The 17,667-nt window shown below is 40.1% G+C and overlaps 1 protein-coding gene across 1 annotated transcript; it reads left to right on the top strand.

The window, feature by feature from the left end:
* Window positions 1-2,574: 2,574 nt before the first annotated feature.
* On the top strand, window positions 2,575-4,710 carry LOC105008786 (transmembrane protein 74). The gene is made up of 2 exons (XM_020044635.2): window positions 2,575-2,662; window positions 3,305-4,710. Exon 2 carries the CDS (start codon window positions 3,362-3,364, stop codon window positions 4,199-4,201), a length of 840 nt encoding a protein of 279 aa, XP_019900194.2. The 5' UTR covers window positions 2,575-2,662; window positions 3,305-3,361; the 3' UTR covers window positions 4,202-4,710.
* Window positions 4,711-17,667: the final 12,957 nt, after the last annotated feature.

The following is a 17,667-nucleotide window of genomic DNA, read 5'->3' as shown; positions in this document are numbered from 1 at the left end:
AATCTCACAATACATGGCCCCATTCATTCTTTTCTTTACACGGATCAGTCGTCCTGGTCCCTTTGCAGAAAAACAGCCCCAAAGCATGATGTTTCCACCCCCATGCTTCACAGTAGGTATGGTGTTCTTTGGATGCAACTCAGCATTCTTTCTCCTCCAAACATGACGAGTTGAGTTTTTACCAAAAAGTTCTATTTTGGTTATATCTGTCCATATGACATTCTCCCAATCCTCTTCTGGACCATCCAAATGCTCTCTAGCAAACCTCAGACGGCCCTGGACATGTACTGGCTTAAGCAGGGGGACAAGTCTGGCACTGCAGGATTTGAGTCCCTGGCAGCGTAGTGTGTTACTGATGGAAGCCTTTGTTACTTTGGTCCCAGCTCTCTGCAGGTCATTCACTAGGTCCCCCTTTGTGGTTCTGGGATTTTTGCTCACCGTTCTTGTGATCATTTTGACCCCACGTTTGTTTGTAGGTGACCAAATATTTATTTTACTAATTGACCAATGAATTCATTAAAAATCCTACAATGTGATTTTCTGGATTTATTTTTCATAGTTGAAGTGTACGTATGATGAAAATTACAGGCCTCTCTCATCTTTTTAAGTGGGAGAACTTGCACAATTGGTGGCTGACTAAATACCTTTTTGCCCCACTGTATATATATATACACAGGTGCTGGTCATAAAATTTGAATATCATAAATAAATGTATTTATTTCAGTAATTCCATTCAAAAAATTAAATTTGTTAAATGTATACATTAATTCCACACAGACTGATATATTTCAAGTGTTTATGTTTTTTAATTTTTATGATTATAACTGACAACTAATGAAAAAGACACCTGGTGCCACACTCTAATCAGCTAATTAACCCAAAACACCTGCAGAGGCCTTTAAATGGTCTCTCAGTCTAGTTCTGTAGGCAACACAATCATGGGGAAGACTGCTGACTTGACAGCTGTCCAAAAGACAACCATTGACACCTTGCACAAGGAGGGCAAGACACAAAAGGTCATAGCTAAAGAGGCTGGCTGTTCACAGAGCTTTGTGTCCAAGCTCATTAATAGAGAGGCGTTAGGGAAGGAAAACATGTGGTAGAAAAAAGTGTACAAGCAATAGGGATAACCGCACCCTGGAGAGGTTTGTGAAACAAAACCCATTAAAAAATGTGGGGGAGATTCACAAAGAGTGGACTGCAGCTGGAGTCAGTGCTTTAAGAACCACCACGCACAGACGTATGCAAGACATGGGTTTCAGCTGTCGCATTCCTAGTGTCAAGCCACTGTTGAACAAGACACAGCTTCAGAAGCGTCTTGCCTGGGCTAAAGACAAAAAGGACTGGGCTCCTGCTGAGTTATGTTCTCTGATGAAAGAAAATGTTGCATTTCCTTTGGAAATCAAGGTCCCAGAGTCTGGAGGAAGAGAGGAGAGGCACATAATCCACGTTGCTTGAAGTCCAGTGTAAAGTTTCCACAGTCAGTGATGGTTTGGGGTGCCATGTCATCTGCTGGTGTTGGTCCACTGTGTTTTCTGAGGTCCAAGGTCAACGCAGCCGTCTACCAGGAAGTTTTAGAGCACTTTATGCTTCCTGCTGCTGACCAACTTTATGGAGATGCAGATTTCATTTTCCAACAGGACTTGGCACCTGCACACAGTGCCAAAGCTACCCGTGCCTAGTTTAAGGACCATGGTATCCCTGTTCTTAATTGGCCAGCAAACTCACCTGACCTTAACCCTATAGAAAATCTATAGGGTATTGTGAAGAGGAAGATGCGATACGCCAGACCCAACAATGCAGAAGAGCTGAAGGCCACTATCAGAGCAACCTGGGCACTTATAACACCTGAGCAGTGCCACAGACTGATCGACTCCATGCCACGCCGCATTGCTGCAGTAATTCAGGCAAAAGTAGCCCCAACTAAGTATTTAGGGCTGTACATGCTCATACTTTTTATGTTCATACTTTTCAGTTGGCCAACATTTCTAAAAATCATTTTTTTGTATTGGTCTTAAGTAATATTCAAATTTTCTGAGGTACTGAATTTGGGATTTTCATTAGTTGTCAGTTATAATCATCACAATTAAAAGTAATAAACATCTGAAATATATCAGTATGTGTGTAATGAATGAATATAATATACAAGCTTCACTTTTTGAATGGAATTACTGAAATAAATCAACTTTTTGATGATATTCTAATTTTATGACCAGCACCTGTATATAAAAAATCAAGGTGTGCATAATTATTAGGTATCTTCATGACCTAAGATAAAATGTGCCAAATAAGATATTTAACTGACACTGAAAAATCAATGTGCATGCAATGCATACACCAATTTTTTTTTAATAAACATTTTGATAGTGAGATTTCTTTTTTCAAATAAAGTGACCTGTAATGTAGTTAAGGTGTCCATCATTGTGTTCGAATCTGTCCGCGCTGTCAGGTAGGTTTTCTTTTCTTGTATCATGGGACACCTCTTTGCTCTATTGTGATCGTCAACTAGATGTGCTGATGAATTGTCAATATAACTTAATTGAGTCCTGCTTGATCCCTACGCGTGGGAGGGGACTTCCAAACCTTTCACTCTCTAATTACCTAAGCAAAAAGCCGGGGACCAGTAGCGGAGCTGCAGAGACAGATTGTGGGAAAGGAAAAGGTATATGCAATAAGAATAAATGCTATTTCAATTTCATTATGACTGATAGAAATGGTCATGATCATTCAAGTAGACGTACATGAACTCAGCTGTTAATTAGATAAGGAATGAGGACGGGTAGACTTGCTGTATCTGTGTAGCTACATCGTAGCCTATTCTCGGTACAGATCATTGCAACTGTAAAAACCATAACGCTTTTTAATGCTAGATGAATACATTAGGAAAAGTGACGAAGTCGTTTGGTTCAATTGTCAAGTCTTATGCATTGTTCGTTCTTTAAATTGCCTTAAATTAGAAGGGAAGGCGGGCTAGTACTTGAGCTGCACTTAAAATGGATTTAGAAATGTAGATTTTTGGGATTTATACCTTTCGTAATTGGATATCTAGCAATACCTTAGGCAAGTACGGTATTTATAGGTAGACTACATACTAACCGGAAATAATTCGTTGTAATCTAGTTATTATAGCCTATGTAAAAAATAATATTTTTGTCCGGGATATAAATAAACATTAAGACTAACTTTAAATAAATAAGGATCTCTGTTATTTTGCAACAACCTACATCAGGGTATATAGTTAGCTGTGTGTGTGCTGCATGTTTTGGAGTAAATAGCCCTTAATGTTCGTGATCTATATTTACAGGGAGCAGGACATGTGAGATGAACGTGAAAATAAAAGGGAAACGGCGCAAATGTTCAAATGGCTGATCTTGAGCTCCTCTACTTTGATCCGGAGGACATTCTGTCAAATGCCACAAATTCCTTCCCATGGTCTTCAAACTACGAACAAATTACTAAAAAGTCACTCGCCAACGAGAATGGCTACGTATCGGTAAATTGTAATGCTTCATTTCCGAATTCAGGACCATGGACAACTCATCTGCAAGACGGACAGATCCGCGCTATCAGCCAGCATGGAACAGACGCCGAGATTACCGTAAACTGCGGGGATGATTTAGAGACATCTTTCACCTGCCAAGAGGGGGATGTCAGTTTACAAATGGAGGAAGAGACCAGTCCGTTGCAGTTAGCAAGGAGCAACAACGGAAGCCACAGCTCCTCCAGCGAACTGCACGGTAGTGTCCCGGAACTTTCCATGATGTCCGACGACGAGCTCACATCCGAAGCTTCTGGGAAGTCTGCGGATTACGGTTTCATAATTGCTGTCACTTGCCTGTTGACTGGCATTTTGTTAGTTGCTATCTCCAACACGGTTCCCCGGGGTGTTAAAGTGAACCCTGACGTTGTGTCAGCCCGGGAGATGGAGACACTGGAGTGGGATAACGCCCTGGTAAGGGCTCACTTGGACCGGTGCGTTATAGCAGGGTTGTGTTTGCTCACCCTCGGGGGGGTGGTTCTCTCCACCTTGCTCATGGTGTCAATGTGGAAAGGGGAAATGTTTAGGAGAAGGGTGTTTGCATACTCCAGGCAGTCTGCAAAATTATATGGCTCCATCAATTTTAGAGGGGGCTCAACCCCACCTTGTGTCCCCTCACACATGTCTATTGAAGATGAAAATTTGGAAGAGGTCCTAACTTAATATTATCAACATTTGTAAAGATACTGACTGGATCCTATCTGAACAGGAAGTCCCTCTGCATCTCATACCAATGGTGTCTTATAAAAATGCTGATTTAATTTGTGTATTTCATTCAAGTAGCCTCAGTTGACTCAGTCAAATTTTTGTTGTGCTGACAGTATTGTCTTTTTGGCATAATATTCAAGATTTCTGTCAAATCGATGCTATTCTGTGTGTATGTATAGTATCAAAGACTACATATGGGATGTAATGTTTTAGCAGGTTTAAAAGAAAATTGTATGTTCAACAGTCCTTCAAAAAGGCACTTAAGATGTCTGTGTGGCATGCTAGAAATACACACACACAAATACAAAAATTGTGTCCATTTCTTTTTTTTCATCCTATCAAAATGTGAATTGTTAAGACAAAAATATATAATTCAAGGGTTGTAATATGTTTGTGAATAGCTGATGTTTTAGCTTGAACAGTACATGCTAAAACACTAGAGTATTGACAGCAGATGTTCAAAAACACAAGCCACACACACACAGATGAACATTCATACAGATATGCACATTAAAGGCCTTAGGGGGGTTAGCACGTCCCTGGGAATTACTGTTACTTACAGTAATTGCCCACTGCAAACCTGCAGATCACGCTCATTAAAAACACTTTTTCAAGACCATGTCGATTAGTAATGCTCTGCACTTCTGTATTGACTGAATGTGTTTTTGTGTAAGTCTGGGTATTAGGGATGAGCCAGGTGAAGTGTGAGACAATAGTTTGGACTTGATTCTATACTGATGTAATTTAGCAGACACTCTTATCCTGAACAACTTATAGTCGTGAAAGCACTCTTATGGTATTCAAGCCCACAACCATGGCGTTACTAACAGCATGCTCTTACCGAGTCGCACAGGACTTTGTTCCTTACTTGCTTACGAAGAGCAGAATGCTGTACAGAGCAGGTTCTCTATTGTGACTGCTTACAGGCTGCAAGATCAGATTACCCTGTACACCAATGTTTCTCAACCCAATGTAGCTCATGAAGGACTTGATAATGAGCTGATCATTTGAATCAGATGTGACAGAGCAGGGAGAGATTGAAAACGTGCAGGGCAGGGGGGCGACCAGGAGCAGGGTTGAGAAACACAGCACACAGAGGGTTATACTTTCACCCAACTTGCAAGCAAGCAGCACTAAACCTTGTCAAGATGCACCTAATATTTCACCTTTTAACTCCGAGGTCTTAAATCAAATGGTGTGGTATTTGCATATCTGTGTTAACCACATGGAGAGTAGAGTTGGAATCCTTCTTAATTTAATATTGTTCACTAAGTGCAAATAGGAAGGATGAAAGAACAGGTGTGTTCTTTTATTTAGAAAGAATATAGATCTTTTAAACTGTGTTGTTTCAGCCCTGAATGCTGATATTTTACTGATCGAATTTTAGTTGATAGCTAGTTTATAATAAAAACAGGGCGTCTCTGGGAATTATGGTATATGACAAGTTGTGCCCGGGCACTCTGCTGGCCTTTTTGCTTACATATTGTGAGTTTAGCACATCCTGAAAGGGTAAGCCTTAACACTCACACGCATACAGACCTATCTGCTAAGTTGAAACTAAGCTATCTTCTAGTGGGGACCAGGTAAAAAAAACATTGTGCAGACCGATTTGCCAGATTTTACTGACTTTGTAGGAACTCGGATACCAACCTGGATGGTTAGACTGGGATATCTCTCTCTCTTACACACACACACAGACCCAACCCCTTCTCCTCTGAAAGAAGTCACTGAGTAATCAATCAGGCCAGCTGGCAGCAGGAAATATAATTTGATTGCTCTCTGGGGTCAGATGAGGTCAAGTGATGGGGTGTGGCAAACAAGGGCCCTGGAGGCCAGTAATTAGAGACACAACCAGTGGTAATATATGGTTGCATCAAAAATGCAACCTCATCCATGTTTAGTGAACACAGTAGTGCTCTGCTCATGTAGTACATATGTAAGGTTATAGTGCCAATTATGACAGACTCAATGTACCTTATACCATGTGGAAGAAAAACTTAATCACCTGTCATAATGACATCAATGAAAGATTTTGTACATCTTTGCTTGCTCAAAGAGGAGCCTGTGCAGGAGAACGGTGCAGGCAAGTCTCTTGAAAGCATGTGAATGGAAAGTGGTTCTGAGGATCATTTCTAATAGTTTTCTTCTCTTTGCCTAATGAGATGCCTTCATGTCGTAGTTAATAGCTCATTCAATAATTATTCAAATTTGAGTATAGTTATTTAGGTATACTGTAGCAATGGTCAGCAGAGTAAAGGAAAACCAAGGTAAAATTATAAACCGGGAGGATCAAACCTGCCTAAAGAGATTTCTTTCATATGTATATGACAAAAATATTTTTTTTATTGCTTAATGTTTAATAACTAACCAGCCATATCTCATTGATTGACCAAATGTATATAGTAAAACATTTTTTTTCACCAGCCAGAGATATTACATACTTAAATGGAGATAACAACACAATAACTTTGGTCTCAGTTGATTTTGTTGTATAAATAAAAGTAAATAAATAATTAAAATAAAGCCCACAGTAAAAGGATATTTCCTGGGGTCTTCAGTAAAGGTAAACATTTAAGTTAAAGGGCATTACACAAGAATAAGCAACCTCACACAATGTTAAAGGCATTTAGCAGATGCCGTTATCTAGAGCAGCTTACAGATTTGCACACATTTTCATATTTGTTGTAGAGGCCTGGCGTTGCCATGCGCCACCATCTGAGCTACACAGTGACACCAATAACATCAATAAAACTAAAATTACATTGAACCTTTCAGAGAGTCTCTAAATGCAGAAATTAACAGACCACTGCTTTCCAGCCGTGAATTGTCTGTATGTGTTATGTTGTTCCTTCAATTATTAATTTTACGCAGCGGTAAGTGTCAGCTGTTCTTGAGTTAACGTCGCCCACATAGTCTCTCCCAACTGTGCCATTGCTGTCCTGACAAATGCACAGAGAATACACCATAGCCATAGAAACGGGGTCAGCCTGTTGCTAAGGAGAAGTCATGGTTTGTCACAGTGAAGGTTGTTTGCAAGCAAGTTAAAGATGTGATTTCCTTGCAATGGCAACCATGCAGTGCTTGTAGAATCAACAGAGCTTTTCTGCATTCAGCGTATGTTTTACAGCCAAAGTCACTTTGAAGTGCACATGGAGTGAATACTGCAGATGCTTAAGAGTCATTATCCAGCTGTGCAAATTTTTTATTTCTCCCTAGAGAGAGCAATAGAAAGACTTCTCTATATATGTTGCTGTTCACGCATCCAGATTGGAGGAAATGTAATGGCAACCATTACTTTTTGCTGCATATACCAAAAGCACTTAAATAATTGATTATGGATCAGCTTCAGATGATATTATTTATTATCAAAATGGAAACGTATGGCATGTTATATGGTCTTCTATTATATTAATTTGATGCCATAGCATTTAATTTCAGTTTTAACAAATCAGACTTAACTTTCATGTCCTGGATTTGATTATTCCTGTATTCAAAAAATTCAGTATCATCGAGGTTAAAACTCAGATCTGAGCGGAATGATTTTCCACACCTCCTAATTCTGTGAAATTAATAATTTAGCAGTGAAGAAGGCATAATAACTAATCTCATAGTGGGAAAGCTTTGCTTACAGTATCTCACAGTATCACACCCCTCGCAAATATATGATTATATTTTTTCATTTAACAACACTGAAGAAATGACACTTTGCTACAATGTAAAGTAGTGAGTGCACAGCTTGTATTATAGTGTACATTTGCTGTACACTGTACAGCAATAACTCAATAACTCAACACACAGCCATTAATGTCTAAACTGCTGGCAACAAAAGTGAGTACACCCCATACCATCTTCTTCCGCTTATCCGGGGCCGGGTCGCGGGGGCAGCAGTCTAAGCAGGGATGCCCAGACTTCCCTCTCCCCAGACACTTCCTCCAGCTCTTCCGGGGACACACCGAGGTGTTCCCAGGCCAGCCGGGAGACATAGTCCCTCCAGCGTGTCCTAGGTCTTCCCCGGGGTCTCCTCCCGGTGGGACGGGACCGGAACACCTTCCCAGGAGGTGTGTTTGGGGTCGTTATCATGTTGGAATACTGCCCTGCGGCCCAGTCTCCGAAGGGAGGGGATCATGCTCTGCTTCAGTATGTCACAGTAAATGTTGGCATTCATGGTTCCCACAATGAACTGTAGCTCGTCGGTGCCGGCAGCATTCATGCAGCCCCAGACCATGACACTCCCACCACCATGCTTGACTATAAGCAAGACACACTCCTCACCTTGTTGCCGCCACATACGGTTGACACCATCTGAACAATCTGAATCTTGGTCTCATCAGACCAGTAATCCATGTCCTTAGTCTGCTTGTCTTCAGCAACCTGTTTGCAGGCTTACTTGTACATCATCTTTAGAAGAGGCTTCCTTCTGTGATGACAGCCATGCAGACCCATTTGATGCAGTGTCCGACATATGGTCTGAGCACTGACAGGGTCAACCCCCACCCCTTCAACCTCTGCAGCAAGGCTGGCAGCACTCATACGTCTATTTCCCAAAGATAACCTGTGGATATGACGCTGAGCACGTGCACTCAATTTCTTTGGTCGACCATGGCACGGCCCGTTCTTAGTGGAACCTGTCCTGTTAAACCTCTGTATGGTCTTGGCCACTGTCCTACAGCTCAGTTTCAGGGTCTTGGCAATCTTCTTATAGCCTAGGCCATCTTTATGTAGAGCAACAATTCTTTTTTTCAGATCTTCAGAGAGTTCATTGCCATGAGGTGCCATGTTGAACTTCCAGTGACCAAGATAATGGAGTGTGAGAGCGATGACACCAAATTTAACACACCTGCTCCCCATTCACACCTGAGACCTTGTAACACTAACAAGTCACATGACACCGGGGAGGGAAAATGGCTAATTGGGCCCAATTTGGACATTTTCACTTAGAGGTGTACTCACCTTTGTTTCCAGCGACGATTTGGACATTAATGGTTGTGTGTTATGTGAGGGGACAGCAAATTTACACTGTTATACAAGCTGTACACTCACTACTTTACATTGTAGCAAAGTATAATTTTTTCAGTGTTGTCACATGAATAGATATAATCAAATATTAGCAAAAATGTGAGGGGTGTACTCACTTTTGTGAGATATTGTACTTTGCCTTTGATTTCTGCTGAAATGTATTCTGTATGCCAGACAGCAGTTGCAGGACCTAGGTAGGGACATACACATTTTTCCACCATATACTGCTTTCATTTATGTTTACCAGGAGACCAAAACTCCTTGTTTGGTCCAGTGACCTATATGGGCTGAAATATGTGCCACCAGAAACTGAATTTGAATTATTTATATTTAAATTTGAATTGCTAAACTTGAATAATTGCATTGAAAAACTGAATTTGAATCACATAATTTGAAATTGTATTGTTTAATTTGAATAATTGCATTGAAAAACTGAATCTGAATTTTATAATTTGAAATTGAATTTATTCGTTTGGATCCGAAGTCCAATCAAATGTGATCCTCACTGAAAATTAAACTCTCTATATATCTTCACATTCACTTCTCACAATTCAGATTCAGTTCTCAAATTCAATTTCAAGTTACTGAGACAGACATCCGGGTAGTCGGAGGATGAAGGAAGAGCAATCGAGCGCAGATCGATAGATAGCGTTCATTGGCACATAGGACTCCTCTTGGGCCAATCAGCACATACGTTTTGGAGCTTAGGACATGAAACAAGGAAGAAGCTCTTGCTTTGCCAGTGGCCGGCCTTGACCCAGAACGCCCAGACTGGTGTGACCACCCATGGCTGGGACAAATACGGTAATTACAATTTAACATATCTACGATCTAACGGTCTTTTGTTTAATTGTCGTTAATGTTATAGCTGTTTTGTAGAAACGTTTCGTTTAGTCCGCGAGCATACACAAATCATGTTTACAATTACATTAGACGACTAGCTAGCACCATTGTTCTATATTTATGACTAGCACGATAGCATTGTTTCAGCTATTATTTTAGCAACGCAGCAAGGAGCGCTGGAGCTAGTCTACAAACAGCAGTGCGTACAATAAAAAATGTTTCAAAAAATGTTTTACTGTCAGTGAATAGCACCGAGTGAAAGTCAATGATTTGTTTATATTTAGTGACAGTGATCATGTCGTTAGCTCAGATAAGTACCGGTTAGCTTAGTAAGAAGATTTAGAAATAGAAGGGATCGTGCTAGCTAACTTGCCAGTCCCACCTGTGACTTAAAACAACCCAGCTGTTCTTTTGGAGATAAATTTTTGACCAACTTATGCTGTGATCTGCACAAAGTTGAGCAAGGTGAAACTTAACGTTATAGTGATTATGGGCATGATCCAACCAGTTACAAATTAGTTTTTACTGTTAACAATATTGTTACATTCATAACTAGTTGGCTTGTAGTCACATAACAAATATAATTGGTTTGCTACTATTCCTTAATTTTGGTGGTTCCTCATCCATCGCCTCCATCACATTTGATATCAACTTGACATGAAATCCATAGCAATCAGTGATAATTGAATCTGTTTATGATACTGCAATTACATTTCTTTGCAATGAAAACCTACTACTTTCAACCACTTCTAGATTATGTTACCAGCTACCTCTCTGTAGCTCACATCTCCTATTTGGAATATTATTAGTCCCACAATAAATATTAATAATAATATCCTACTTTTAATGTATGAAATGATGTCATCTAATACATAGTATGTCAGTGATATCCGAAAAGAATAGCTACAGCTGATGAAATGGGTTGCATTACTAGATGTTGTATGTTAACAATTCATTAATACTATCTTCTGTTGGTTTTAGGGAATCCTAATTGAGGATATTGATTGGGAGAGCTCAGGGCTCTCTCATAACTCTGCCAACACAGGTGTTACCGTGCCAGAAATGGAATGTCCATTGAAGACCGAGAACTCTACGCCTTGTCATTGATCCCCTTTCTCATTCAAATAGTTTTGGAAAATTTATTTGACCACACTCGCACATGCCTTGTACCTACTTCACCATCATTGACAGTCATGCCTGTGCCAATCAGAGGACTAAAGGCTTTTAATAATTCATGATTGCTTAAGTCCAGTCTAGGACCCCATGTATCCAGGCACCTTATAGTCCACCACATTTTTTAAATCGGACTTCTGTCTCGCTGACACAACCACAGGGAAGTGCGAAAGAACATATTGAAGGACATCTTCTCTGACAAACATTGTAATGGTGCGATGCACATATGGAAATGCTTTTTGTGGTGTAACATTCAATGTGGCTAACAATGATTTATGATCTAAAATATCAAATCAATTAGCCATGCACACTGGGTCATTTAATACACTCATGAACAGTGAATTGGGTTAACATATACAAACTGGATTTGACAAAAAATGAAATAAAAGACTGCACAAATATCTTATCTATTACTATTTGAGTCTTAATGTACAGGTGCTGGTCATAAAATTAGAATATCATCAAAAAGTTTATTTTTTCCAGTAATTCCATTCAAAAAGTGAACCTTGTATAATGTATACCTTCATTCCACACAGACTGATATATTTCATATATTTCTTTTAATTTTGATGATTATAACCGACAACTAATGAAAATCACAAATTCAGTATCTCAGAAAATTAGAATATTAATTAAGACCAATACAAAAAAGGATTTTTAGAAGAGTATGAACATGAAAAGTATGAGCATGTACAGCACTCAATACTTAGTTGGGGCTCCTTTTGCCTGAATTACTGCAGCAATGCGGCATGGCTTGGAGTCGATCCGTCTGTGGCACTGCTCAGGTGTTATGAGAGCCCAGGTTGCTCTGATAGTGGCCTTCAGCTCTTCTGCATTGTTGGGTCTGGCGTATCACATCATCCTCTTCACAATACCCAACAGATTTTCTATAGGGTTAAGGTCAGGCGAGTTTGCTGGCCAATTAAGAACAGGGATACCATAGTCCTTAAACCAGGTACTGGTAGCTTTGGCACTGTGTGTAGGTGCCAAGTCCTGTTGGAAAATGAAATCTGCATCTCCATAAAGGACCTCAGAAAACACAGTGGACCAACACCAGCAGATGACATAGCACCCCAAACCATCACTGACTGTGGAAATTTTACACTGGACTTCAAGCAACGTGGATTCTGTGTCTCTCCTCTCTTCTTCCAGACTCTGGGACCTTGATTTCCAAAGGAAATGCAAAATTTACTTTAATCAGAGAACATAACTTTGGACTACTCAGCAGCAGTCCAGTCCTCTCCCAGGCGAGACGCTTCTGACGCTGTGTCTTGTTCAAGAGTGGCTTGACGCAGGGAATGCGACAGCAGAAACCCATGTCTTGCATATGTTTGCGTGGCGGTGAATCTCCCCCACATTTTTGAATGGGTTTTGTTTCACAATCCTCTCCAGGGTGCGATTATCCCTATTGCTTGTACACTTTTTTCTACCACATCTTTTCCTTCCCTTTGCCTCTATTGATGTGCTTGGACACAGCTCTGTGAACAGCCAGCCTCTTTAGCAATGAACTTTTGTGTCTTGCCCTCCTTGTGCAAGGTGTCAATGGTCATCTTTTGGACAGCTGTCAAGTCAGCAGTCTTCCCCATGATAGTCTAGTTCTGTAGACTACACAGAGAGACCATTTAAAGGTCTTTGCAGGTGTTTTGAGTTAATTAGCTGATTAGAGTGTGGCACCAGGTGTCTTCAATATTGAACCTTTTCACAATGTTCTAATTTTCTGAGATACTGAATTTGTGATTTTCATTAGTTGTCGGTTATAATTATCAAAATTAAAAGAAATATATGAAATATATCAGTCTGTGTGGAATGAATGTATACATTATACAAGGTTCACTTTTTGAATGAATAAACACTTGAAATATAAGTCTGTGTGGAATGAATGTATACATTTGAATGGAATTACTGAAATAAATCAACTTTTTGATGATATTCTAATTTTATGACGAGCCCCTGTATATGCATATTTGAAACTGAAACATTTCACTTAAACCTGATGAAATGCCTGCCCTAGATGGAAGGCCTCTGTCATCACTTGTTTGAACTCAGTAGAAGTTTGCATATGCTTAACAGGCAGGTGGATTGTATTACAACATGCAGCGACTGTTGGGTAGCAAACTGTATGTGAACCATACAGGATGTCACAGGTGTGGTTGAACTGCACAAAGACTGAAGTTTTCTTCTGGTAAGACAGGAATGGGCCCTGTCCTGTGAGCCACTGCAGAAACGTGCTGGGGGACAGGTGACCTGGATAGTCTACTGTGTCACCCGCCTCTGGATGTTCACCTTTTCAGAGACAGAAAGCAAACAATCACGTTAAATATTTGGTTTACCTTTACCAGCACAGGTACATAAGTACTCACAATGATAATGAAATCTACATGGAAACTTAAATATTACCAAATAAAAAATTACAAAGTGGGATGTTTTCCATATTCCAAAGAAAATGTATTGCAAAAAGTTATTCAAGTAAATGGCTAGCTATATCAATATAAAACAAAATATTAATACAACAGGCACTATATAGACCACAATACCATATGCACTATTACATTTAATATAAACATGACTGTTTTTACACCAAGTTGACAAAGTATGATGTTATTATATAGTGGCAAGCACGGTTTTCTAGCTACTAGCCCATATTTATTGTAGCGCTAGCTAGATAATGCTCACAACAAAATAATGAAAGCACTACTGGATTGCTAGTTTTAAAAACCATCCCTTTATATTTTCCCTGCAAATACGGAGAACAGTCAGCTTTCTTTCGAAGAGTAAATGTGCTATTTTTGTGTTCAAGTCAACCGGAATTAGCTATGCATTCAAGTAAAATGAATAGGGCTAGTGCTATGGTGTAATTGCCCTGAAGTTTATGGCCTTACATAAACTTTGGCTAGCACCTGCCAAATACAGCGACACAGTCACGCTTAATACTCTCCCTCCCTCTCAGTAAGCAATACCCTGACGGTGTCAATGACAATCACAAGGAGTAGTTAAACAATCACGCTGAAGACATGACCAGTCTACTTGGCGGTGGCTAGCACTAGTTACGTTTGCAACAACATTTTCACCGAAAGAAGAGGCAAACGTTTAGAAATAATAAACACCAGGCAAAGATGTTGTTACCAGAGCTAGTAGGCTACCATAAAAACCCGGGATATTAGCTACTGTGTTTGCAACGTCGAGAGAAAGATTTAATTTCCCCTGTTTCTACAAAACAGATATATCATTAACGACAGTTAAACAAAAGATCGTAGATATGTTAAATTGTAATTACCGTATTTGTCCCAGCCGAATCCATGGTGGTCACACCAGTCTGGGCGTTCTGGGTCAAGGCCGGCCACTGGCAAAGCAAGAGCTTCTTCCTTGTTTCATGTACTAAGCTCCAAAACGTATGTGCTGATTGGCCCAAGAGGAGTCCTATGCGCCAATGAACGCTATCTATCGATCTGCGCTCGATTGCTCTTCCTTCATCCTCCAACTACCCGGATGTCTGTCTCAGTAACTTGAAATTGAATTTGAGAACTGAATCTGAATTGTGAGAAGTGAATGTGAAGATATATAGAGAGTTTAATTTTCAGTGAGGATCACATTTGATTGGACTTCGGATCCAAACGAATAAATTCAATTTCAAATTATAAAATTCAGATTCAGTTTTTCAATGCAATTATTCAAATTAAACAATACAATTTCAAATTATGTGATTCAAATTCAGTTTTTCAATGCAATTATTAAAGTTTAGCAATTCAAATTCAAATATAAATAATTCAAATTCAGTTTCTGGTGGCACATATTTCAGCCCATAGACCTAGACCAATGTTTCTAGCACACAATACAGTTGCTGCAGCTTACAGAGACATGCCAGCGGGGGCAGTGTGATGTTTTGGGCAATGTTCTGCTGGGAAACCTTGGGTCCTGCCATTCATGTAGATGTTACTTTGACACGTACCACCTAACTAAGCACAACCATTTCTAGGGTTTACAAAGAATGGTGTGGAAAGGGAAAAACATCCAGTATGCAGTAGTCCTGTGGGCGAAAATGCCTTGTTGATGCTAGAGGTCAGAGGAGAATGGGCCGACTGATTCAAGCTGATAGAAGAGCAACTTTGACTGAAATAACCACTCGTTACAACCGAGGTATGCAGCAAAGCATTTGTGAAGCCACAACACGCACAACCTTGAGGCGGATGGGCTACAACAGCAGAAGACCCCACCGGGTACCACTCATCTCCACTACAAATTTGGAAAAAGAGGCTACAATTTGCACGAGCTCAACAAAATTGGACAGTTGAAGACTGGAAGAATGTTGCCTGGTCTGATGAGTCTCGATTTCTGTTGAGACATTCAGATGGTAGAGTCAGAATTTGGCGTAAACAGAATGAGAACATGGATCCATCATGCCTTGTTACCACTGTGCAGGCTGCTGGTGGTGGTGTAATGGTGTGGGGATGTTTTCTTAGCACACTTTAGGCCCCTTAGTGCCAATTAGGCATCGTTTAAATGCCATGGCCTACCTGAGCATTGTTTCTGACCATGTCCATCCCTTTATGACCACCATGTACCTATCCTCTGATGGCTACTTCCAGCAGGATAATGCACCATGTCACAAAGCTCGAATCATTTCAAATTGGTTTCTTGAACATGACAATGAGTTCACTGTACTGAAATGGCCCCCACAGTCACCAGATCCCAACCCAATTGAGCATCTTTGGGATGTGGTGGAACGGGAGCTTCGTGCCCTGGATGTGCATCCAACATTTCTAAAGAATGCTTTCAGCACCTTGTTGAATCAATGCCATGTATATAAAATAAAAATATTGTAATTTAGAGTATTTATTTGTATAAAATAACAACTGGCCAAAATAACCAAAGAAATATGCATTCTTTTCAGACATTAAATAATGCAAAGAAAACCAATTCATATTCATTTTTCAACAATAGAATACTAATGTTTTACTAATGAGTTCAGAAATCCATATTTTGCGGGATAACCCTGATTTTGTATCACAGCTTTCATGTGTCTTGGCATGCTCTCCACCAGTCTATCAAATTGTTGTTGGGTGACTTTATGCCACTCCTAGCACAAACATTCAAGTACCTTGGCTTCCTCTTGATCAAATTCCAGAGGTTTTCAATGGGGTTCAGGTCTGGAGATTGGGCTGGCCATGACAGGGTCTTGATCTGGTGGTCCTCCATCCACACCTTGATTGAACTGGCTGTGTGGCATGAAGCATTGTCCTCCTGGAAAAAACAGTTCTCAGAGTTGGGGAACATTGTCAGAGCAGAAGGAAACAGGTATTCTTCCAGGATAACCTTATACTTGGCTTGATTCATGCGTCCTTCACAAAGACAGATCTGCCCGATTCCAGACTTGCTGAAGCATCCCCAAATCATCACCGATCCTCCACCAAATTTCACAGTGGGTGAGAGACACAATGGCTTTTAGGCCTCTCCAGGTCTTCGTCTAACTATTTAACAACGAGGTGTTGGGCAGCTGAAAATTTTACTCGTCAAAGAAGATGACCTTACTCCATTCCTCTACGGTCCAATCCATATGTTCCTTATGTTCAGCCTGGCTCTTCTTTGCTTCTCAATGATGAAGGGCTTTTTTCTAGCTTTGCAAAACCCTTGCCCCTAGAAGCTTGTTTCGAACCATCCTCGCCGTGCTCTTCCCCCCAGCTGCTGTTTGCCATTCTTTTTGTCACTTGATGTTATCCTATGGTTGTTGAGTGACATTTGAATGAGTTGACGTCATCTCGGGCAGTGGACAGTCATTTTCGCCCTCTGCCAGTCTGTAGCTTTGTTGTCCCCAATGTCTTTTGCTTGACCTTGTTCTTCTGAACCGTTGTCTTTGAAATTTTCAGGATGGAAGCAACCTGACACTCACTGTATCCCTCTGCCAGTAAAGCCAGAATTGAACCCTTCTTTTCCTCACCCAAAGCTTTTCTTTCCAACTCTTTTGTCATGCTGAATAGTTATTTTTTTTATTTAAATTACCTTTGAGGTACTACTTGGACTGTTTTTGCCATCCTATTGCAAGAGGATAGTGATGACCACAGCAGTGTTTTTTGTTAAATACTTTTCCTCAATAAATTAGATTTGGTCCAGGTAATCACCTAATCATTAAAAAGAGGTGTGCCTGTGTTGGAATGTAGAGATGCTGATTGAAGAAAAAAATCTAATTTTTTAGATTTTAGATAATCTAATTAATTATTCCATGGGTGTTTATATGTATACAAACATTCACACAAATGTTTTGCTTATACACTTGAAATGGAAACAAGAACATGGAGAAAGTAATGAGGATATGCACACACAAACACAGCAATAGCAAATTCACCTACATACATTCAGCAGATGCTCTTTAATATCCAGAAATAATTACAGTATTG

The sequence above is a fragment of the Esox lucius genome, chromosome 10, assembly GCF_011004845.1.
Source record: "Esox lucius isolate fEsoLuc1 chromosome 10, fEsoLuc1.pri, whole genome shotgun sequence".
Lineage (NCBI taxonomy): Eukaryota > Metazoa > Chordata > Actinopteri > Esociformes > Esocidae > Esox > Esox lucius.
Note: the sequence above shows the minus strand (reverse complement) of the source record. Positions and strands in the feature narration are given on the sequence as shown.